The sequence below is a fragment of the Odocoileus virginianus genome, chromosome X, assembly GCF_023699985.2.
Source record: "Odocoileus virginianus isolate 20LAN1187 ecotype Illinois chromosome X, Ovbor_1.2, whole genome shotgun sequence".
Lineage (NCBI taxonomy): Eukaryota > Metazoa > Chordata > Mammalia > Artiodactyla > Cervidae > Odocoileus > Odocoileus virginianus.
Genome location: NC_069708.1, coordinates 13,984,882 through 14,007,232, shown reverse-complemented (window position 1 = coordinate 14,007,232; position 22,351 = coordinate 13,984,882). Strand labels below are relative to the sequence as shown.

General features: G+C 39.4%; 1 protein-coding gene across 16 annotated transcripts in view; it reads left to right on the top strand.

Moving 5' to 3' along the window:
* CASK (calcium/calmodulin dependent serine protein kinase) overlaps positions 1 to 22,351 on the top strand; it is a 378,632-nt gene that overhangs the window by 260,957 nt on the left and 95,324 nt on the right. For all 16 annotated transcript variants that reach the window (XM_070461881.1, XM_070461880.1, XM_070461877.1 and 13 more), the window contains exon 10: positions 20,925 to 21,024. In XM_070461881.1, coding sequence (XP_070317982.1) covers positions 20,925 to 21,024 — 100 coding nt within the window. The remainder of the gene's footprint in view (positions 1 to 20,924; positions 21,025 to 22,351) is intronic.

Here is a 22,351-nt window from a genome sequence, read left to right as displayed (position 1 = left end):
CTCAGTCATGTCTGACTCTTCGTGACCCCATGCCAGACTTCCCTGTCCTTCACTATCTCCCAGAGTTTGCTCAAACTCATGTCCACTGAGTCAATGATGCAATCCAACCATCTCGTCCTCTCCAACCATCTTGTCCTCTGTAATCCTTTTCTCCTCCTGCCCTCAATCTTTCCCAGCATCAGGGTCTTTTCCAGTGAGGCAGCTCTTCACTTCAGGTGGCCAAAGTATTGGAGTTTCAGCTTCAGCATCAGTCCTTCCAGTGAACACCCAGGACTGATGTCCTTTAGGATGGACTGGTTAGATCTCCTTGCTGTCCAAGGGAGATTATTAATCATTAAATTATTTAAATTATTAATAAATAAAAGTAAAAAGTCAGTTCCTCAGTCATACTAGAACATTCCAAGCATTCAATAACCATATGTGGGAGGAGCTAAGATGGCGGAGGAATAGGACGGGGAGACCACTTTCTCCCCCACAAACTCATCGAAAGAACGTTTGAACACTGAGCAAACTACACAAAACAACTTCTGATCACTTGCAGAAGACATCAGGCACCCAGAAAAGCAGCCCATTGTCTTCGAAAGGAGGTAGGACAAAATATAAGAGATAAAAAGAGAGACAAAAGAGTTAGGGACAGAGATCCGTCCCAGGAAGGGAGTCTATTTTAATAGAGGAAGTTTCCAAACACCAGGAAACCCTCTCACCGGTGGGTCTGGGGGAAGTTTTCGAATCTTGGAGGGCAACCTAACCAGGAGGAGAAATAAATAAAACCCACAGATTACATGCCTAAAAGCAACTCCCTGCAGAAAAGTACCCCAGACGCTCACATCCGCCACCAGCAAGTGGGGGCTAAACAGAGAGGAGCGGGTGGCATTGCTTAGGGTAAGGACCGGACCTGAATGCTCTGAGGGCAATCTGAGGGAGCTAACGTGAGTTAGGAACTTAAACTGGGATAGCAAGAGAGAGAGAGAGAATTAACCTGCGAAAAGCCCTAACCTAAGGCACAGCCAGCCCATTCCGCAGAACAAAGGACTGAGCAATACCAGAGAAGAGCTAGCCGGCTGCGGAGGAGGCAGGGAGGGAGGCAGGCGCCAGCCAGAGCCGGAAAGGGGCAAACTCGGCCCTAGAGACAGCATCCCCTACCAAAGTGGAAACAGGCTTCCAGTTTCTAACCAAAGACTTCCTGAGATTCTGGATGGTTGATATCCGCCGGGAGGGTCGCAGCCAGAGATCAGCTCCCCAGAAGAGACACAAGGCACACCGGACCCGGCGCACCCGGAAACTGAGGCTGGGACCGGGGAGGGGAGAAGTCGCGCTGCACCTGAAGAGAGTGCGCTCGTCAAGCACCTGGTTGCCTGAGCTGCTCCGACCGGGGAAGGCACAAAACGCAGGCCCAACTGAGTCTGTGCCTTTGTGGAGTACCTGAGAACCTGAAACTGAGCAGCTTAGACGTGGGAAGTACATGCAACTCCAGCCCGCTCCCTGTAGAGCAGCCTGGAGCCTGAGCAGTGTAGACGGGGAAAGCACACATGCCGTGAGCGGGGGCAAACCCGGAACACTGCGAGTACTCCCCACACACGCCAGTGACATTTGTCTGCAGGGCCCCTCCCTCCCCACAGCACCACTGAGCAAGCGAAGGTAAACAAGAGACCACCTCTGCCCACTTGTTTCAGGACGGAAATTAGACACTGAAGAGACCTGCAAACAGAAGCCGAATAAACAAAGGGAACAGCTTTAGAAGTGACAGGTGCACCAGGTTAAAGTCCCTGTAGTTAACACCGACTACACTGAAAGGGGCTTATAGATATTGAGAAGTATAAGCTGGAAAAAGGAACTATCTGAAACTGAACAGAACCCACACTGCCTGCAACAGCTCCAGAGAAATTCCTAGATATATTTTTACTATTATTTTTTAATTGTTTTTAATTTAAAAAATTTTTTTTCTTTTTTTAAAGTCCTCTATTACTCCTTAATTTTCATTTTTATAATCCACTATAACCTTGCAAAAAAAAGGGACCCTATTTTTAAAGAGAACTTCATATATATTTCTTAAATTTTTGTGTTTTTGTTTTTTTTTAATACTGTATTTTTAAGAGTCTAACCTCTACTCTAGATTTTTAATCTTTGTTTTTCGGTATTTGATATCAATTTTGGACATTTAAGAATCCAACCTTCAGTACCCAGTTTTACTCAGGAGTGTGATTACTGGTTTGATTACTCTCTCCACCTTTTGACTCTCCTTTTTCTCCCTCAGATCACCTCTATTTCCTCCCCCCCCCCCTTTTCAGTCCAATTCTGTGAACCTCTGTGGGTGTTCTGGGCTGCAGAGAACACTTAGGGAACAGAGTACTGCCTAGATCTGTCTCTCTCCTCTTGAGTCCCCCTTTTTCTCCTCCTGCTCACCTCTATCTCCTTCCTCCCTCCACTCTTCTTCATGTAACTCTGTGAACCTCTCTGGGTGTCCCTCACTGTGGAGAATCTTTTCACCATTAACCTAGAAGTTTTATTATCAGTGCTGTATGGATGGAGAAGTCTTGAGGCTACTGGAAGAATAAGACTGAAATCCAGAGGCAGGAGGCTTAAGCCCAAAACCTGAGAAAACCAGAGAATTCCAGACTCCAGGGAACATTAATTAATAAGAGATCATCCAAAAGCCTCCATACCTACACTGAAACCAACCACCACCCAAGAGCCAATAAGTTCCAGAGCAAGACATACCATGCAAATTCTCTAGCAATGCAGGAACATAGCCCTGAGCGTCAATGTACAGGCTGCCCAAAGCCACACCAAACCCATAGACCCATCTCAAAACTCACTACTGGACACCCCATTGCACTCCAGAGAGAAGAAACCAGCTCCACCCACCAGAACACCGACGCAAGCTTCCCTAACCAGGAAACCTTGACAAACCAATCGCCCAACCCCACCCACTGGAAGAAACCTCCACAATAAAAAGGAACCACAGACTGCCAGAATACAGAAAGGCCACCCCAAACACAACAATCTAAGTAAGATGAAAAGGCAGAGAAATATCCAGCAGGTAAAGGAACATGAAAAATGCCCACCAAGCCAAACAAAAGAGGAGGAGATAGGGAATCTACCTGAAAAAGAATTTAGAATAATGATAATAAAAATGATCCAAAATCTTGAAAACAAAATGGAGTTACAGATAAATAGCCTGGAGACAAGGATTGAGAAGATGCAAGAAATGTTTAACAAGGACTTAGAAGAAATAAAAAAGAGTCACGTAAAAATGAATAATGCAATAAATGAGATCAAAAACACTCTGGAGGGAACCAGCAATAGAATAACGGGGGCAGAAGATAGGATAAGTGAGGTAGAAGATAAAATGGTGGAAATAAATGGAGCAGAGAGGAAAAAAAAAAGAAAAGAAATGAGGACAACCTCAGGGACCTCTGGGGCAATGTGAAACGCCCCAACATTCGAATCATAGGAGTCCCAGAAGAAGAAGATAAAAAGAAAGGCGATGAGAAAATACTGGAGGAGATAATAGCTGAAAACGTCCCCAAAATGGGGAAGGAAATAGTCACACAAGTCCAAGAAACCCAGAGAGTCCCAAACAGGATAAACCCAAGGCGAAACACCCCAAGACACATATTAATCAAATTCAGTTCAGTTCAGTCGCTCAGTCATGTCTGACTCTTTGCGACCCCATGAATTGCAGCACGCCAGGCCTCATGCCCATTGAGTCAGTGATGCCATCCAGCCATCTCATCCTCTGTCGTCCCCTTCTCCTCCTGCCCCCAATCCCTCCCAGCATCAGGGTCTTTTCCAATGAGTCAACTCTTCGCATGAGGTGGCCAAAATATTGGAGTTTCAGCTTCAGCATCAGTCCTTCCAATGAACACCCAGGACTGATCTCCTTCAGGATGGACTGGTTGCATCTCCTTGCAGTTCAAGGGACTCTCAAGAGTCTTCTCCAACACCACAGTTCAAAAGCATCAATTCTTCGGTGCTCAGCTTTCTTCACAGTCCAACTCTCACATCCATACATGACCACTGGAAAAAACATAGCCTTGACTAGAGAGACCTTTGTTGGCAAAGTAATGTCTCTGCTTTTTAATATGCTATCTAGGTTGGTCATAACTTTCCTACCAAGGAGTAAGCGTCTTTCAATATCATGGCTGCAGTCACCATCTGCCGTGATTTTGGAGCCCAAAAAAATAAAGTCTGACACTGTTTCCACTGTTTCCTCATCTATTTCCTATGAAGTGATGGGACCAGATGCCATGATCTTCGTTTTCTGAATGTTGAGCTTTAAGCCATCTTTTTCACTCTCCTCTTTCACTTTCATCAAGAGGCTTTTTAATTCCTCTTCACTCTCTGCCATAAAGGTGGTGTCATCTGCATATCTGAGGTTATTGATATTTCTCCCGGCAACCTTGATTCCAGCTTGTGCTTCTTCCAGCCCAGCGTTTCTCATGATGTACTCTGCATATAAGTTAAATAAGCAGGGTGACAATATACAGCCTTGACGTACTCCTTTTCCTATTTGGAACCAGTCTGTTGTTCCATGTCCAGTTCTAACTGTTGCTTCCTGACCTGCATACAGGTTTCTCAAGAGGCAGGTCAGGTGGTCTGGTATTCCCTTCTTCTTCAGAATTTTCCACAGTTTATTGTGATCCACACAGTCAAAGGCTTTGGTGCAGTCAATAAAGCAGAAATAGATGTTTGTCTGGAACTCTCTTGCTTTTTCGATGATCCAGTGGGTGTTGGCAATTTGATCTCTGGCTCCTCTGCCTTTTCTAAAACCAGCTTGAACATCTGGGAGTGCTCAGTTCATGTATTGCTGAAGCCTGGCTTGGAGAATTTTGAGCATTACTTTACTAGCCTGTGAGATGAGTGCAATTGTGCAGTAGTTTGAGCGTTCTTTGGTATTGCCTTTCTTTGGGATTGGAATGAAAACTGACCTTTTCCAGTCCTGTGGCCACGGCTGAGTTTTCCAAATTTGCTGGCATATTGAGTGCAGCACTTTCACAGCATCATCTTTCAGGATTTGAAATAGCTCAACTGGAATTCCATCACCTCCACTAGCTTTGTTCGTAGTGATGCTTTCTAAGGTCCACTTGACTTCACATTCCAGGATGTCTGGCTCTAGGTGAGTGATCACACCATTGTGATTATTTGGGTTGTGAGGATCTTTTTTGTACAATTCTTCTGTGTATTCTTGACACCTCTTCTTAATATCTTCTGCTTCTGTTAGGTCCCTACCATTTCTGTCCTTTATTGAGCCCATTTTTGCATGAAATGTTCCCTTGGTATCTCTAATTTTCTTGAAGAGATCTCTAGTCTTTCCCATTCTGTTGTTTTCCTCGATTTCTTTGCATTGATCACTGAGGAAGACTTTCTTATCTCTCCTTGCTATTCTTTGGAACTCTGAATTCAAATGGGAATATCTTTCCTTTTCTCCTTTGCTTTTAGCTTCTCTTCATTTCACACTTACTTGTAAGGCCTCCTCAGACAACCATTTTGCCTTTTTGCATTTCTTTTCCATGGGGATGGTCTTGATCCCCGTCTCCTGTACAGTGTTACGAACCTCCGTCCATAGTTCATCAGGCTCTCTGTCTATCAGATCTAGTCCCTTAAATCTATTTCTCACTTCCACTGTATGTTCATAAGGGATTTGATTTAGGTCATACCTGAATCGTCTAGTGGTTATCCATACCTTCTTCAGTTTAAGTCAGAATTTGGCAATAAGGAGTTCATGATCTGAGCCACAGTCAGCTCCTGGTCTTGTTTTTGCTGACTGTATAAAGCTTCTCCATCTTTGGCTGCAAAGAATATAATCAATCTGATTTTGGTGTTGACCATCTGGTGATGTCCATGTGTAGAGTCTTCTCTTGTGTTGTTGGAAGTGGGTGTTTGCTATGACCAGTGCGTTGTCTTGGCAAAACTCTATTAACCTTTGCCCTGCTTCATTTCGTACTCCAAGGCCAAATTTGCCTGTTACTCCAGCTAAAAGATCAAACACAAAGAACAAATATTAAAAGCAGCAAGGGAGATACAACAAATAACACACAAGGGGATTCCCATAAGGATAACAGCTGATCTTTCAGTAGAAACTCTTCAGGCCAGAAGGGAATGGCAGGACATACTTAAAGTAATGAAAGAGAATAGCCTACAACCCAGATTACTGTACCCAGCAAGGGTCTCATTCAGATATGAAGGAGAATTCAAAAGCTTTACATACAAGCCAAAGCTGAGAGAATTCAGCACCACCAAACCAGCTCTTCAACAAATGCTAAAGGATCTTCTCTAGACAGGAAACACAGAAAGGTTGTATAAACACAAACCCAAAACAATAAAGTAAATAGCAGCGGGACCATACTTATCAATAATTACATTAAATGTAAATGGGTTCAATGCCCCACCCAAAAGACAAAGACTGGCTGAATGGATACAAAAGCAAGACCCCTATATATGCTGTCTACAAGAGACCCACCTCAAACCAAGGGACACATACAGACTGAAAGTGAAGGGCTGGAAAAAAATATTTCATGCAAACGGAGACCAAAAGAAAGCAGGAGTCGCAATACTCATATCCGATAAAATAGACTTTAAAATAAGGGCTGTGAAAAGAGACAAAGAAGGATACTACATAATGATCAAAGGATCAATCCAAGAGGAAGATATAACAATTATAAATATATATGCACCCAACATAGGAGCACCGCAATATGTAAGGCAAATGGTAACAAATATGAAAGGGGAAATTAACAATAACACAATAATAGTGGGAGACTTTAATACCCCACTCAGACCTATAGATAGATCAACTAAACAGAAAGTTAACGAAACACAAACTTTAAATGACATAATGGGCCAGCTAGACCTAATTCATATCTATAGGACGTTTCACCCAAAAAAAATCAATTTCACCTTTTTCTCAAGTGCACATGGAACTTTCTCAAGGATAGATCACATCCTGGGCCATAAATCTAGCCTTGGTAAATTCAAAATAATTGAAATCATTCCAGTCATCTTTTCTGACCACAGTGCAGTAAGATTAGATCTCAATTACAGGAAAAAAAATTGTTAAAAATTCAAACATATGGAGGCTAAATAACACGCTTCTGAATAACCAACAAATCATAGAAGAAATCAAAAAAGAAATCAAAATATGCATAGAAATGAATGAAAATGAAAACACAACAACCCAAAACCTATGGGACACTGTAAAAGCAGTGCTAAGGGGAAGGTTCATAGCATTACAGGCTTACGTCAAGAAACAAGAAAAAAGCCAAATAAATAACCTAACTCTACACCTAAAGCAATTAGAGAAGGAAGAAATGAAGAACCCCAGGGATAGTAGAAGGAAAGAAATCTTAAAAATTAGGGCAGAAATAAATGCAAAAGAAACAAAAGAGACCATAGCAAAAATCAACAAAGCTAAAAGCTGGTTTTTTGAAAAGGTAAATAAAATTGACAAACTGTTAGCCAGACTCATCAAGGAACAAAGGGAGAAGAACATTTGTTCTTTGTATAATTAACAAAATTAGAAATAAAAATGGAGATCACAACAGACAATACTGAAATACAAAGGATCATAAGAGACTACTACCAGCAGCTCTATGCCAATAAAATGGACAGCTTGGAAGAAATGGACAAATTCTTAGAAAAGTATAACTTTCCAAAACTGAACCAGGAAGAAATAAAAGATATTAACAGACCCATCACAAGCATGGAAATCAGAAATCTTCCAGCAAACAAAAGCCCAGGACCAGATGGCTTCACAGCTGAATTCTACCAAAAATTTAGAGAAGAGCTAACACCTGTCTTACTCACACTCTTCCAGAAAATTGCAGAAGAAGGTAAACTTCCAAACTCATTCTATGAAGCCACCATCACCCTAATATCAAAACCAGACAAGGATGCCACAAAAAAAAGAAAACTACAGGCCAATATCACTGATGAACATAGATGCAAAAATCCTCTACAAAATTCTAGCAAACAGAATCCAACAACATATTAAAAAGGTCATACATCATGACCAAGTGGGCTTTATCCCACGAATGCAAGGATTCTTTAATATCTGCAAATCAATGTAATACACCACATTAACAAAATGAAAGATAAAAACCATATGATTATCTCAATAGATGCAGAAAAAGCCTTTGACAAAATTCAACATCCATTTATGATAAAAACTCTCCAGAAAGCAGGAATAAAAGGAACATACCTCAACATAATAAAAGCTATATTTGACAAACCCACAGCAAACATTATCCTCAATGGTGAAAAATTGAAAGCATTTCCCTTAAAGTCAGGAACAAGACAAGGGTGCCCCCTCTCACCACTACTATTCAACATATTTTTGGAAGTGTTGGCCACAGCAATCAGAGCAGAAAAAAAAAAAAAGGAATCCAGATAGGAAAAGAAAAAGTAAAACTCTCACTGTTTGCAGATGACATGATCCTCTACATAGAAAACCCTAAAGACTCTACCAGAAAATTACTAGAGCTAATCAAATGAATGCAGTAATGTTGCAGGATATAAAATTAACACACAGAAATCCCTTGCATTCTTATACACTAACAATGAGAAAACAGAAAGAGAAATTAACGAAAAAATACCATTCACCATTGCAACAAAAAGAATAAAATACTTAGGAGTATATCTACCTAAAGAAACAAAAGACCTATATATAGAAAACTATAAAACACTGATGAAAGAAATCAAAGAGGACACAAATAGATGGAGAAATATACTGTGTTCATGGATTGGAAGAATCAATATTGTGAAAATGACTATACTAACCAAAGCAACCTATAGATTAAATGCAATCCCTATCAAGCTACCAACGGTATTTTTCAGAGAAATAGAACAAATAATTTCACAATTTGTATGGAAATACAAAAAACCTCGAATAGCCAAAGCTATCTTGAGAAAGAAGACTGGAACTGGAGGAATCAACCTGCCTGACTTCAGGCTCTACTACAAAGCCACAGTCATCAAGACACTATGGTACTGGCACAAAGACAGAAATATAGATCAATGGAACAGAATAGAAAGCCCAGAGATAAATCCACATACCTATGGACACCTCATCTTCGACAAAGGAGGCAAGAATATACAATGGAAAAAAGAGAACCTTTTTAGCAAGTGGTGCTGGGAAAACTGATCAACCACTTGTAAAAGAATGAAACTAGAACACTTTCTAACACCATACACAAAAATAAACTCAAAATGGATTAAAGATCTAAATGTAAGACCAGAAACTATAAAACTCCTAGAGGAGAACATAGGCAAAACACTCTCCGACATAAATCACAGCAATCCTCTATGACCCACCTCCCAGAATATTGGAGATAAAAGCAAAAGTAAACAAATGGGACCTAATAAACCTTAAAAGCTTTTGCACAACAAAGGAAACTATAAGCAAGGTGAAAAGACAGCCTTCAGAATTGGAGAAAATAATAGCAAACGAAGAAACAGACAAAGGATTAATCTAAAAAATATGCAAGCAACTCCTGCAGCTCAATTCCAAAAAAATAAATGGCCCAATCAAAAAATGGGCCAAAGATCTAAACAGACATTTCTCCAAAGAAGACAAACACATGAAGAGATGCTCAACATCACTCATTAGCAGAGAAATGCAAATCAAAACCACAATGAGGTACCATTACACGCCAGTCAGAATGGCTGCTCTCCAAAAGTCTACAAGCAATAAATGCTGGAGAGGGTGTGGAGAAAAGGGAACCCTCTTACACTGTTGGTGGGAATGCAAACTAGTACAGTCACTATGGAGAACAGTGTGGAGATTCCTTAAAAAACTGGAAATAGAACTGCCATATGACCCAGCAATCCCACTCCTGGGCATACACACCAAGGAAACCAGATCTGAAAGAGACACGTGTACCCAAATGTTCATCGCAGCACTGTTTATAATAGCCAGGACATGGAAGCCACCTAGATGCCCATCAGCAGACGAATGCATAAGAAAGCTATGGTACATATACACAATGGAATATTGCTCAGCCATTAAAAAGAATTCATTTGAATCAGTTCTAATGAGATGGATGAAACTGGAGCCCATTATACAGAGTGAAGTAAGCCAGAAAGATAAACACCAATACAGTATGCTAACGCATATATATATGGAATTTATAAAGATGGTAACGATAACCCTATATGCAAGACAGAAAAAGAGACACAGATGTATAGAACAGACTTTTGGACTGTATGGGAGAAGGCAAGGGTGGGATGATCTGAGAGAATAGCATTGAACCATGTATATTATCAAGTGTGAAACAGATCGCCAGTCCAGGTTGGATGCATGAGACAAGTGCTCAGGGCTGGTGCACTGGGATGACCCAGAGGGATGAGATGGGAAGGGAGGTGGGGGGGGGGGTGTTCGGATGGGGAACACATGTAAATCCATGGCTGATTCATGTCAATGTATGGCAAAAACCGCTACAATATTGTAAAGTAATTAGCCTCCAACTAATAAAAATAAAGGAAAAAAAAATAGCAAGGGAAAAAAAAAAAACCATGTGTGGCTAGTGGTGCCGTATCAGATAATGCAAATATAGCCTGTTTCCATCACTGTAGAAAGTTCTACCAGAGAGTGCAACTGTAGAGTAAGGGCCATTCTAACATGTCGCTGTTGGTGTTGATGGTCCCAGTTAGCCTTTCTCCTAGTTGATTTTGCAGTCAGGAGGTTCAGACTGGCTCTTCCCTATTTACTTTAAAAATCCTCAGCAGAAAAATAGTTATTGATAACATGCCGTTATTGAGATGGTGCCCAGAGAAGTTTCCCAAGACTCTGGGATTTTGTTTGTTTGTTTATTTGCTTTACTATACACCTGAACCAGTGTAGGCTACAAAAGAAAAAATCTTAGCCAAAGTGAAATTTGGTTGGTCATTTTTGAAATTAGTTTCTTTCCCAAAGAAGCTATTAACTATACCTCTGTCTCAAGTCTTTCCTGAAGTCTTTTTAACTCTGATGTTACTTTGGCCTATGTGACATTACCCTGTCTGAGACCGAACCTCTCACTGCCCAAGTACAAGCCTTTTACCACAGGGCTCAGGCTTGCCTCATCACGAGAAATACATGCTGTATTTCTCCCAGTGCCACAAAATCAGACTTGGGCCTAAAATAGCCAAAGTGGTGACTAAGATTCATTTGGACAGGAGCAAGCTGTCACAGCAGAGAAGGGTCATGTGAATTTACCACATCCCTTTGCAGGCCTATTTAAAATTTTAAGACCCACCAAACAACCTAGAATTAGGAACATCAGCAGGCTTGTCATTGAGGTTTTTTTCAGCTTCTGGTAAAGCTGTATCCCATTCAGTGATTCAGTCACCCTGGTTAAAGCTGGTTATACCTACTCTCCTCAAAAAAAACTCATTCTCATTCTGCCACTTCTAGAAGCTTCTAGAATAAAGATTGCAACTTTCCTGGCTTTCAGAGCCCACTGCCCAATTTATTTTCACAAGTGAAGAGCTAGGTACCCATCCTTCTACTCAGACACTGTTTTTAAGCTCATCAAATGGTGAAAACAACCTAATTATTATGATTCCCTTTGAAGTGATTAAAAGGGAAGTTCACAGAAAGCAGTAGAAAATTGATTTTGTAACTAAGTCAGAGGTAGGAAATTTTGTAGCAAGAAGAAGAGTACAGCATACAGAGAAAGAATGGCCTCTGGAGCTACATTGCCTGAGGTGAATCCTGACTCTGACACTAGCTGTGTAACCTTGAACAAGTTATTTCAATTCTCTGTGCCTCAGTTTCCTTATCTAGAAAATGGGGATGACAGTGATAATAGCTAACTCATAGGGTTGTAAGGATTTAATGAATTAATATATTATAGCAGTTAGAATAGTCCCTGTCAGTCATAAGTGCTCCATAGATACCATTTTATACAATATTTTATTATTGTTTCATTATTATTTTAGAATTTATTTAATATGCTTGATTTGATCTCTATTTATAAACAGCTGTAATTCCTAAATGCAATGGACTGCTTAATGGGTATAGACTACTTAATGGGTTTGGGATGAAACAGGAATGGTCATCACACAACATTGTGGCTGTACTAATTAGCACTGAATTGTACACTTTAAAAGGGTTAGTTTTATGTTATATGAATTTCACATAACCTACTTTTTTAATACCATGTGGCAAATATTCTTCTTAAATACTGGTTTTCACTTTTGCACACTTAAGAGATGTGACACACTCGCATACTAACAGTAACTCACTACACCACTCAACTCATCCAAGACACTAACCATCCCTCCCTCAGCCCCAGGCATGCAAGGGGTTGGCAGGGCATGCGTTTTTTTTTGAAAAAGCCTCATGGGTGATTCTGATAAGTTTATGTTATTGAGAGTCATTACTCTGAGGCACAAACTTGTAATGGGTCTCCAAAATTCCATCATATGTACACATCATAATTTATTAATCAGCTATTGGACATGGGCATTACTTCCAGTTTTCCATGGCCATAAATACTATTGCATTGGCTCTATTTTTATTACTAAATCTTTGTGCACCTCTGATTATATTGTTAGGGTAAGTTTGCTACTGAAATTGTTGGCATCAGAATGTATACATGTATTTAATAAGATATTTGATCTCTATAAATAATTCATCTTCCAAAAGACTTACACCTGTTTGAATAAATTCTAATGTATTTTTGGTAGTGAGTTTATTATATTTGCAATTAAACCTTTTTCCCATTCTGAAAATTTTATGGAACTGTTTTATGCCAGAATGTAAAACATTATTCATTTTACTCTACTGAAATTTCAAGACTATCGCTCATTATTGGTTATAATAATGTCAACACTCAGCAATCAGAAATTGTTCCTTTCCACATTTATACATTCATTTTGGCATTTAACCTGTTCAGCAGCCTACAGGACACAACAAATCCCTGATGAGAAGATTATTTGGACAATTATAAAGCATTAACATCATTTTCAGACTATCATTTGAACTGTAGGTTTTAAATGTTTATAGAACCCTGCATGTGATTTGAATTATCACCCATTTCTTTTTATTTTCCTTTCTTTCATTATTTTATTTTACATCTGTGAATGATAATGGAAAAACTCTTTTCCCCATTTTGGTTATCAGACATTTCATATGTTGAATTTTTCCCCTCCTTTTATTTCATACCAAGCTCTAGAATCTTTTTTTTTTAAATTGGAGTATAGTTGATTTACAAGTTGTGTTCGTTTCTATTGTACAGCAAAGTGAATCATGTGTACATATACATATATCCCTTCTTTTTTGGATTTCCTTCCCATTTAGAACACCACAGCTGAGCTCTATTAAACTGAGCTTAATACTTCAGTTTTTTTAAATCCTCTAGAAGCAATGCTTCTTATATAAACTACATAGTCCTGAGCATGGGACTAGATATGAGGATTGTATTTTCTCAGACTGAATATTAGGATGCATGGAACAAACTGTGTGCTCCAGGCTGTCTGAAAAATCTGTGCTCTATGGGTATGTGTCTCTTAAGGAGGCATTCCTGTACTCTAACCCTGGGTGCCATTTACATGAAGGAGTTACTGTGCAAGGGGGGCAGGGGGCGCGAAGGGGCTGTGGGTGCCTGAGCTTGTCTATCTAGGGAAGAGGCTCAGGAGGGAATCTGTTCTAGCAACCATCCTCTTTGGTTCATGAATTAGAAAGCAAATTTCTCTATAGTGAAGTATGTCAAAGATATTCTGTACAAATAGAAGTAATATCCTGTATTTGGGTAAGTTTATTGCAATCAGTGTGAAGGGCTGACTCATTTGAAAAGACCCTGATGCTGGGAAAGATTGAGGGCAGGAGGAGAAGGGGACGACAGAGGATGAGATGGTTGGATGGCATCACTGACTCAATGGACATGGGTTTGGATGGACTCTGGGAGTTGGTGATGGACAGGGAGGCCTGGAGTGCTGCGGTTCATGGGGTCGCAGAGAGTCGGACATGACTGAGCAACTGAACTGGACTGAACTGACTGTAATCAGTTCAGGAAATAGTGAGCTGCATCCACATAATTCAGTTTAGAGGTTAAAACCATTTATTCCTTGTATATACAGAAAGGGAGGGAGATTTCTGATAACTTCCTATAATTTTCCTTTATTGGTTTTGCAGATTACAAAAATATAGCCTGCATTACTTCTCTGACTTACCAGTTGGTCTCTTGGGTTCCTATACTTTGCAGAACTAGAAAAAAATTGTTGAGGAATGCTGTTTTCCAGTACTCACTGTCCAGTGCAATAGCCACTAGGCATATGTAGCTACTGATACTTTAGCTAATAAATAAACTTTAAAGTTTGATTTCTCAGTTGCACTAGCCACATTTCAGTTGCTCAATACCACATGTGGCTGGTGGCTACAGTTTGGGGCAGTACAGGCGTAGGACCTTTCCATCATCACGGAAGGTTCTGATGTACAGCACTACTCCCTGCCAGAGTTCTGATACCCCTAAGCAACATCTTTGAGATGTCAGCCGGGAAGCTCTAATTAGCTGCCTTTTGTCAATCTGAGCTATCCCTGGTGGCTCAGATGGTAAAGCATCTGCCTGCAATGTGGGACACCCAGGTTCAATCCTTGGGTCAGGAAGACCCTCTAGAGAAGGAAATGGCAGCCCACTCCAGTACTCTTGCCTGGAAAATTCCATGGATGGAGGAGCCTGGAAGGCTACAGTCCATGGGATCGCAAAGAGTCAGACATGAATGAGAGACTTCACTTTCACTTTTGTCAATCTTCCCCTTTCTGTCAATTCAACAAGAGCTTGCTTAAGGATTTATCAAGGACCTTCGTGCCCTAATGAAAACCAGCACTTATACCCACAGTCCTCTCACAACCGGAGAGGACAGCACATGAGCACAAAGATGGTGGGCTCCAGCCACTCAGAGCAGTAAATCTGGTATCCAAAGGGCACCTTTGATTCTGAAAACTGAAAACTGTTATTCTGGTATGAACAGTTACATAAATAATAACTGACATGAGTTTGATCTTCCTATATTTTGCAAAGCAATTCTATGAATTTCTGATTCTGAAATGCAGAATTTATTACTTCCAAAGTTAGTCTGACTTTTGAAAGTTATTATACACATTAAAAGATCATCTTTATAAAATACTTTTACACAGACCCAAAAGGATTCCTCAGTTATTTATTCCATGCAGTTGCTCTTGTGCTGTGCTAAGTCACTTCAGTCATGACCAACTCTTTGCGATCCTATGGACCGTAGCCCACCAGGCTCCTCTGCCCATGGGATTCTCCAGGCAAGAATACTGGAGTGGGTTGTCATGTCCTTCTCCAGGGGATCTTCCCAACCCAAGGATTGAACCTGCATCTATTAAGTCTCCTGCATTGGCAGACAGGTACTCTACCACTAGCACCACCTAGGAATCCCCACAATTGCTCTTAAATATAGCCATACTGACTATACCAATGAAAGGTTGTTGCTGAACAATAAGACGCCAGGATTCTTGGCCTCTGGAGGAGACGAATTCAATCTGGGGCCAGAAACGAGGCTGGATCACTCAGAGCTTTTATGTAATAAAGTTGTATTAAAGTATAAAGGAGACAGAGAAAGCTTCTGACATAGGCATCAGAAGGGGGCAGAAAGAGTAGCCCCCTGCTAGTCTTCAGCTGGATGTTATATAGTCACTAGCAGTCTGTTAATGAAAAGAAAGGAATGTCTTAAAACTCAGAATGGCACCAGGCCCCTCATCCATAAATTGTATTTTGTGATAATCCTGGCACCAAATGATTCATCCCAGACCACAAAATGATTGACTTGAATCTTGTAGAAGGGCAGATTACCATACAAATAGTTTCATTCATATAGATTAGGGGAACAATATCAGAGTATAACATACTGGTTTGTCAAGTAGGTTCTGAGCCATTTGGCAGAACCAACTTGACTTGACGACAGAGTCTGGGGTAAATGCATAGCACATTAACATAGCTTAAGACAAACATTTCCATAAGAAAAATGTATTGGTTAACTCAAGGTTTGAGAATAGTTAGCTTCAGGTGAAACCAGGTGTCATGGCAACACAGTATTTTAAGAGAAACCTCCTTTTAAATTTGTATAGAGAAGGAAAAAAATATCGCTAGTTTGTTTCCTCCTGCCGCATAAGAGAGAGAAAAATGTCTGACACTTGCAGCCTATTTCCTCCGTTTGGAGACCCCTGGCCTTCCTGCCTGTTACCCTCTCACCAACAAGTCTCATTTTCAATCTTCAGAGATGATAGCACAATCTCCTTTAATCACGTGTCCTGACTTAATTATGAAATTCTAGGTTTTAGAGTTTTGTTTAGACTGTGCTTCAGTATCAAATACATGTAGGCTAAGCTGACTAAACTGAATGATAACTTGGGTTGCGACTGCATGGAGAGAGATGGGAGGTTCTGATTTAATCAATGGTCTTACCTCATTATCATCTAGGACCTAATTCTTAAATGTAGTCAACCTCAGTCCTTTAACATTTCTGCCTTGAAGTGATTTTTCTAGCCTTTTGGTCATTTCTCTTCAGCTTCAACCTCTCCAGGTTCTCCACCCTTTTTAAGGTTTTGAGTTCAGTATTCTGAATCCTAGTAAGATGATCCTCTCTCAAATTCTTATGTCACACTTTTATTTGTGTGTCCCTGTGATGCCTTTTGCCCCCTCAGTATATCAGAAAATGGTTAGATGTGTCCTCACTACTTGGGTACAAAGCCAGTGAGTTATTCTACATCTCATGCTTTGTATTTTGACTTTTAAAAATATACCTCCTTGCCCTCGTGCCTATCAAACTTCATGGTGTTTTTTTCCTGAGCTCAGTTATGGATCACCTAAAAGGGAGTATTGGCTTTTGACGTTGTCTTCAAGTCAGTAATTCATCCATGTTCAACTCGCCTGTTCCCTACTCAATAACTTTGTTGCTTCCTTAAGTGTGTACAGTAGTTTAATTTAGCAGAAGTCTGAGCTAACCATTTTTTTTTTGTTTGCTTCCCACTTCCTTAAATGAGACACAGAATCTTCTAGCGGGGAGCATTCCATTTTCATGTTTGACATATTAACTACAAATATGATTGTGCTTAATTACTTGTACTTCTCTTTTTCTTTGAATTTAGAATCTTCCTTCTCGTTTCTAGGTTAATTTGCTTAGTAGAAAATTGCATCTTTAATATTAGTTATCAGGTTGTGAATGGTCTTAAGTCAAAATTGTTATGTTTTACTCAAAGCTTATGGGAGTATATCTTCTAAAGTAGATAGAAAAGCTTCTTTATCAAGGATTGAATAAAAATGGGAAGGTTGAAGAACTACTTGTAGAAGATCTGGTTTTATATTGTTATACCCACAGGCTCTTTGATAGCAACAGCATAATAGGGAGGTTGACAATATACAATCTGGGAACTAAAGCACTCACATAAGAGTTCTTTGTTGTTGTTGTTTAATCACTCAGTTATGTCTGACTCTCTGCAGCACTGCAGCATGCCAGGCCTCCCTGTCCCTCACTATCTCCTGGAGTTCGCCCAAGTTCATGTCCGTTGAGTCAGTGATGCTATCCATAAGATGCTTATCCATATAAGAGCTCTGTGCTTTCATAAATTAGTGCATATATCTTTCTGTTTTTATATATAAAGTTTAATTGGACCACAGAGATGTAAATTCATGTACATATTGTCTATAGCTGCTTTCACGCTGAATGGCAGAGTTGAATAGTTGCAGCAGAGAACATATGCTCTGCAAGCCTAAAATATTCACTGTCTAGCCCTTTACAGGAAAGTATTTTTGACCCCTGTAATAGAAAAAACCCTTGAACTGGGGAGAGTGGTCAGAAGACCTCAATTCTGTCTACTCCTGATCTGTCTCTTTAAGTTGGCAGCAACCTTACCCGGTTAGTAAGCCCCTCTGGACCTGTTTCCTCATCTGCTAAATGTGTCTTTTAGAATGAATCGTCTTTACGGTTGACTCTCAAACTCTAATAAAATTCTATAAATCCATAATCTGTTTTGGACCCATTTTGCATTGAACTTTTGAGCCCACATGCAGTCACTGTGTTTAGAGAGCTAAATAAACAAAACTGCTAACCATAAGAGAGATAAATTAGGAACTTGCTACTATTGTTTCAAAAGAATTTACCTCTCAGGGCTCTTTTAAATAGTGCTTTCCTAGTAAAAGTATTTCTAGATCTTTGGCTACAGTGGTATTTAATAGCTAGAACAGGCCTGAAAACATAAAACTAATGTAGTAAGAAACTCAGCTGAACTTTATTTGGAAATAAAAATAAAACATCTCAAAAATTTTAATTTCGGTGTGTGGGAAACATGTGCTGTGATCTATAAAAATTCCATTTTCACCCAGCTTTTAGAGAACATATATAATATATAAAGTGGAATAAGCTTCTACTACAGAAAGAAGAACTCAACATTCAGTACAATTATTTTCATAAAATTCTGCATGAGACACTCTCAGGCATTAACCCTGGACTTTTGGAAATGTGAAAGTTGCCTGGAATGGTATCACCATCAAGATCACTTCTCTATTTTTTGCTCTTCCCTCGTTTGTCTCTCTTTTTCAATTTATATTTGTAGAAAGAAACCTTATATAACCACCCTCCTAAAAATGAACCTTGTAGGAATGTGTTTCTATTAATAATGTTATTAGAATTACTAATGATTATTAATGGGCTTCCCTGGTGGCTCAGATGGTAAAGCGTCTGCCTGCAGTGAGGGAGACCCGGGTTCAATCCCTGGGTTGGGAAGACCCCCTGGAGAAGGAAATGGCAACCCACTCCTGTACTCTTGCCTGGAAAATTCCATTGACGGAGGAGCCTGGTAGGCTATAGTCCATGGGGTCGCAAAGAGTTGGACATGAATGAGCAACTTCATAATTCACAATGATTATTAATAATTGTATTATGCATTATTGTGATTATTGGGGCTTCCCGGATGGAGCTAGTGGTAAAGAATCTGCCTGCCAGTGTGGGAGACAAGGGAGATGCAGGTTAGATCCTTGGGTCAGCAAGATTCCCTGGAGAAGGAAATGGCAATCCCCTCCCGTATTCTTGCCTGGAAAATCCCATGGACAGAGGAGTCTGATGAGCTACAGTCCATGGAGTTGCAAAGAGTCAGACACAGCTGAGCACACACTCATAAATAGATTGTGATTATCAATGATATTTAATGAATCCCTGCATTCACAAAAGATTCATCTTTTTTTTTTTTTTTTTTTTTTTTCAAAAAAATCTAAGAGTTCAGTATTTAAAATTTAGACTTAGGCTACTTTACACTTCAGCTACAAGGGTGATATGATACTCAGGCTACCTAAGTGAGCAATTCTACCTAAAGCAGCAAAGGCTCTGCTCAGGTTCTAGCTACATATTAGTACTTGTTGTATAAGTCACTAAGTCATGTCTGACTCTGTTTATTTAGCTCTCTAAACACAGTAATAATTTGTGCTTACAAAATGCTTTATGGTTCACAATGCACTTTCATAAACATTACGACTTTTGACAGTCATGTAAGGTAAGCTACGTCACTTTTAATATCCTCACTGTATGAGAAAACCTCAAGAGGTTAAATGATTAACTCAAGTAAGGTCATGCAGATGGAAAGTGGCAGCACCCAGGAACACACCTGGATATTCTGACCTATGCCTAACACTCACGTGATTGAACACTTAGAAACATTATCATTCTTGTTACTGAAGCAATAATTCCCAACATTTTTCTACCCCATAGTCTTTAAGAGATGTCATGGACTCAGTATGACAGTGATTCTGAGCTAGGAATCAAGGGAGGCATCATGTGCTTTAAAATAGTCAAGATGTAGTTGATTCTGCTGGGTAGCCTAATTGAGAATTACTGTACAAGAGTAATGCATAGTCATTATTAGTATCAAAAAGAAAGGGAAAAAAGATTTTTAAAAAGAAAAATGACTTCATTCTTACTATCCAAGAATAATTAATACTATTAACATTTTAATATATATTTAGTCTTATATCTTAACTTTTTTCAAAAATAAGATCATACTTTAGATTTAAAAAACTGGAAATAGAACTGCCATATGACCCAGATTTTCAAAAACTTCGTGTAATTCATCACAAGTACCTTATCATTTCATTAAACACTCTTCAGCTGCATCATTTTATAGTGACTGCAGAATATTTCATTGTCTAGTACATGCTTAAGTTCAAGATGTAAATGGTTTCATATACTTCTGCAGTCCCTGACAGTGTTATTCTGGTATATGTGTATGTGCTTTATCTAAAGGAATTCAAAATTATTTTAAGCCACCTCTTTTCTAGCTATCATTTCCTATATATTTGACTTCCTGAATAATTCTTAAATGGGCTTCCGTGGTGGCTTAGACAGTAAAGAGTCTGCCTGCAATGTGGGAGACCCGGATTCAATCCCTGGAGTTGGGAAAATCCCATGGAGAAGGAAATGGCAACCCACTCCAGTATTCTTGCCTGGAAAATCCCTTGGACAGAGGAGCCTGGCAGGCTATAGTCCATAGGGTCGCAAAGAGTTGGACACGCCTGAGCGAACATATCCATCTATGTCCATAATTCTTAAGTAACCATTTGGTAATTAACTTTTTTGTATTTATGTATTTTTATCAATGCTTTTATTGAAGTTTAGTTGATTTACAATGTTTTATTAATTTCTGCTGTACAACAAAGTGATTCATTCTTTTTTATATATATTCAATTATGGTTTATCATAGGATATTGAATGTAATTCTCTGTGCTATACAGTAAGACCTTGGTTTTTATTGCATTTCTTTTAGTAATATATATTTTCAGGAATTTCCTGGCAGTCCATTGGTTAAGACTTCTTGCTTTCATTGTTCAATCCCTGGTCAGGGAATTAAGATCCCACAAGCCTCATGGCACAGCCAAAAACAAAAGAAAAAAATTAAATATATATATATTTTTTTTTTCTTCTCTTTGCTTTAGGGTGCAGTACTAGCAGCTGTGTCAAGTCACAAATTCAACTCATTCTATGGGGATCCCCCTGAAGAGTTGCCAGATTTCTCCGAAGACCCTACCTCCTCAGGTAATTGAATCATTCATTCACCAGAGTGAATCATGTGGTGTCTACATCCTTTGTCTTTCATTATGAATAAACTTTTCCTGTGAATCTAGTTCTGCTCTCTAAGGAATTCTAAGGAAGTTTGTCAGCAGCCAGATTCCATCCCCATGTATCTGATTCCTTTTTTGTTTTAATACCAAAATTGCTTTCCCCTACTGCTCCAAGCCGACATTTCACTTTTTATTTTTAACATCGGAAATACTTCTTCCCCTTTCCTCCCTCCAGACCCAACATTGCACTTCATCCAATCCAACAGTTGTAGTCAGCCTTCTTGAATCTTTGGATTACCTTCTGCCTCAACACAAATTTTTGATGTAAAATTTTCCCCATATCAACTGTAGCAGGTCAGACTTTGGAACAACACTGCTTTTAATTGAATTTTTCAATGTAAAACTGTCTTGTGAATTATCTCTTGAAATGATTTACAGGTTCTTCTCTTTTTATAAAGTCTATAGCATATCTATACAAGCATTCAAGGGGGAGGAATGTAGAAGAATTACCTATTTTGATGAAATGTCTATAGGTACTCCTGAAAAAAACTCACTAGTGTTCACAAAGCTATTTTTTTAAATGCTCAGATTTCCATCCTACTGTGAGGAGTCTCAAGGATTCTTTGCTAAAAATACATAGGACCCATTTGTGTGTATACACAAATGCATGTATGTGTGTTAGCTTTTAATTTTTATTTGTGTGTTTATTAACTCCTACATCATATGTCCTCTGGCATCAGCTTTTCTTTCTTTCATTAGAATTACTTACTCTTGCACTGGCTCATTCAGTGTTCATGTATTACCATTGGAATCAGGACCCAGAGCCCTTCCTAAAGCATGAGTTGTTTGTCCTTCATGGCTAGCCCTATAGGAAGAATGGATGTGCTAATGCTTCTTTCATGTGGGAACCATGAGCATTTGTCAATATTTATGCCTCTTCTTTCTTCTGTTGTACACATGGGTGCACATACATGCTCACATACACACGTACACACAGAGTTTCTAACCAATTGGTATTCACTTATACCTTGTGCAAAATAACAGGATCAAATTTCCCATTCCAACAGCTATATAGTTCCTCATTTTGACCTTTACCAATTGGGATGTGACTCTTCCTCTTCTGAGTGAAGGTGATTTCCAAAAACATTTATAAATGGGAATCTTAGAGAAGAGACTCTGAGGAGGAGGACTTGCTCTTTTCCTCTTGTGCTGACTTGGTAACTATCCAGAGTCCTTCCCACATTAAAGGCTGTAGTTGTGTTACTGGTATGTTCCCCAATGCTCCCTATTGTTTCATGTCT